Consider the following 2,134-nt stretch of genomic DNA (forward strand, 5'->3'; position numbering starts at 1 on the left):
TGCGGCCAGCAGCGTAGGACCCCGCCGGGGTGGCCCAAGGCAGCTGGTGCAGCCGTATAGGGCTCGGCGTGGCCCTCGGGCACTCATTTCCCTCCAGGAAGGGGCGGCAGTAACGTGGGAGAAGGGGGATTAAAGCCGAAACTGTAAGCACGGCCTCGTGTCGCACCTTTTTTTGGCAAAGATCCCCCTTTTTCTTAGCTGAAAAGCTGGGGGATGAGCCTAAAAAACGAGGAACGGCGGCGCCGTGCCCTTCCCCGCGTCGCTGGCTCGGGCGCTGCCATCCCCGCCGTGTGCCTGGGGCGGGGGCGAGGCGGGGACGGCCCCGGCTCCGCCATGGGATGGTGTGGGGACAGGGACGGGGCTGCTCCCTGCCCGGTGAACCCCCCTCCGCTGCAGCTCAGATCGACACCTTGGTGCATACCAGACCTTGCGTCTTTATTTAGAAGCGCCGACTGCTCTTGCCGGGAGCCGGATCGGCACCGGCGCAGCAGGTTCAGTTGGTAGAGGGTCTGCGGAGGAGGAAGAGAGCGCGGTAAGGAGAGGGGAAGACCACGGTAAGGAGAAGGGCGGCCACACGCAGTTCCCCAACACCCGGTAGGGACGGAGCGTGCGCCACGCCCCAATCCTCCGAGCCACCCCCCGGCACTTACTTGGCCCACTCCACGTTGAGGATCAGGTGGTCGTAGCCGAATCCAGAGACGCCGGCAATAGCCCGGGCCGCGTCCTCCCGGCGGTGGAAGCTGATGAAGGCGAAACCCTGGGGTGGGAGGAAAGGGAAAGGGTGAGAAGAAGTGTGGGGGGGGGTCTCCTCGCCACGCCCCAATCCTCCGAGCCACCCCCCGGCACTTACTTGGCCCACTCCACGTTGAGGATCAGGTGGTCGTAGCCGAATCCAGAGACGCCGGCAATAGCCCGGGCCGCGTCCTCCCGGCGGTGGAAGCTGATGAAGGCGAAACCCTGGGGTGGGAGGAAAGGGAAAGGGTGAGAAGAAGTGTGGGGGGGGGTCTCCTCAGCCCCCCCTAAAGGGGAAAATCCCTCCATGCCCACCTTGGACTGCCCGGTGGTCTTGTCCTTGGCTAAATAGATCCTAGAGATGGAGCCGAAAGGCCGGAACAGCTCCTGGAGATCAGTCTCACGCGTGTCCTCAGACAGGTTGGTGACACGGATGGTGGCATTGTCATCGGCTGAGGGGAGGAGGGGGAAGGACGCGGAAGGTCAAGGCTGCCGGCAGGACCGCGGCCAGAGCCAGCAAGGCGCCGTACACGGCACCGCGGAGGCGCGGCTTCACACGCAGCCGAGGCCCGGGGCGGGCGGGGAGCGGGGAGGTTGCCCTTAACCCCGAGGACGGGCCTGACTTACCCCTGCGGTTGGGCTGCATGGACTCCCCGCGGCGGCTGGCTCCGTCTCTCAGGCTGGGGGGGACGTACTTGCCCGTCTTGCTCTGCTGAGACTGCACCGGCTCCGGCTCTGAGGGCAGGAAAGGCGACAGGCAGGAGGTGAGGCTGCCCGCAGCCGCAGGCAGACAGCGACTCCCCCCCCCCCCACAATAAAGGGGTGCCGTACCTCCGGGCAGCTTTTCCTTCTCGCCTGTGGACAGCCCCAACTGCTCGGCCAACTCCTTCTGCATCGGCCCCAAGGTGTCCTTGTAGGGACAGCGGGTGGTCCAGTGGTCACCCTTGCAGATACGGCACGAGACGATCTTCTGCCCCTTCAACTTGTTCATGGGATCCTCTTCCTCCTGGCAGTTCAGGTCCTGGGGGACAGGGAGACTCCTGAGTCCCACGGGACCCACCGCGCGCCCGGGCACGGCCTCACCGGGGGCTCCCCCGCTGGCCCGCGAGCTCCCACCGTGCCCGGACCCACCTCCTTGCTGGTGATGAAGGTCATGAAGACGTCGTCGCTCACGGTGGTGGTGGCCACGTTCGGTCCGGGGGCGTCGAACTCCGAGTTGCCAAATTTCTTCCAGTTCTGAGGAGAAAATGGGGGGGGGAGCAGGGGGGAAACGGGGGCCCGCTCGCACGACGCGTCTCTAAGCGGTTGCCGAACACAGAGCAGGAGCAGCCAGCGGGAAGGGAAACGTTCCCCACTGAGGGATCGTTGGGAGCTTGGGAAGGAACGGGCAGAAGCGGAGGGC

General features: G+C 65.7%; 2 protein-coding genes across 2 annotated transcripts in view; one reads left to right on the forward strand and one right to left on the reverse strand.

Moving 5' to 3' along the window:
- Positions 1 to 147, forward strand: part of LOC103901576 — a 10,399-nt gene extending 10,252 nt beyond the window's left edge. Inside the window, exon 12 of the mRNA XM_009282483.1 lies at positions 98 to 147. Within this exon, the coding sequence (XP_009280758.1) occupies positions 98 to 147 (50 nt within the window). The remainder of the gene's footprint in view (positions 1 to 97) is intronic.
- A 267-nt stretch (positions 148 to 414) lies between these two features.
- EIF3G (eukaryotic translation initiation factor 3 subunit G) overlaps positions 415 to 2,134 on the reverse strand; it is a gene marked incomplete at its 5' end in the record, with an annotated part of 6,138 nt that continues 4,418 nt past the window's right edge. Inside the window, 6 exons of the mRNA XM_009282484.1 lie at positions 415 to 509; positions 851 to 957; positions 1,048 to 1,184; positions 1,360 to 1,467; positions 1,564 to 1,753; positions 1,864 to 1,968. Coding sequence (XP_009280759.1) covers positions 494 to 509; positions 851 to 957; positions 1,048 to 1,184; positions 1,360 to 1,467; positions 1,564 to 1,753; positions 1,864 to 1,968 — 663 coding nt within the window. The remainder of the gene's footprint in view (positions 510 to 850; positions 958 to 1,047; positions 1,185 to 1,359; positions 1,468 to 1,563; positions 1,754 to 1,863; positions 1,969 to 2,134) is intronic.

The sequence above is a fragment of the Aptenodytes forsteri genome, unplaced genomic scaffold, assembly GCF_000699145.1.
Source record: "Aptenodytes forsteri isolate BGI_AS27 unplaced genomic scaffold, ASM69914v1 Scaffold390, whole genome shotgun sequence".
Lineage (NCBI taxonomy): Eukaryota > Metazoa > Chordata > Aves > Sphenisciformes > Spheniscidae > Aptenodytes > Aptenodytes forsteri.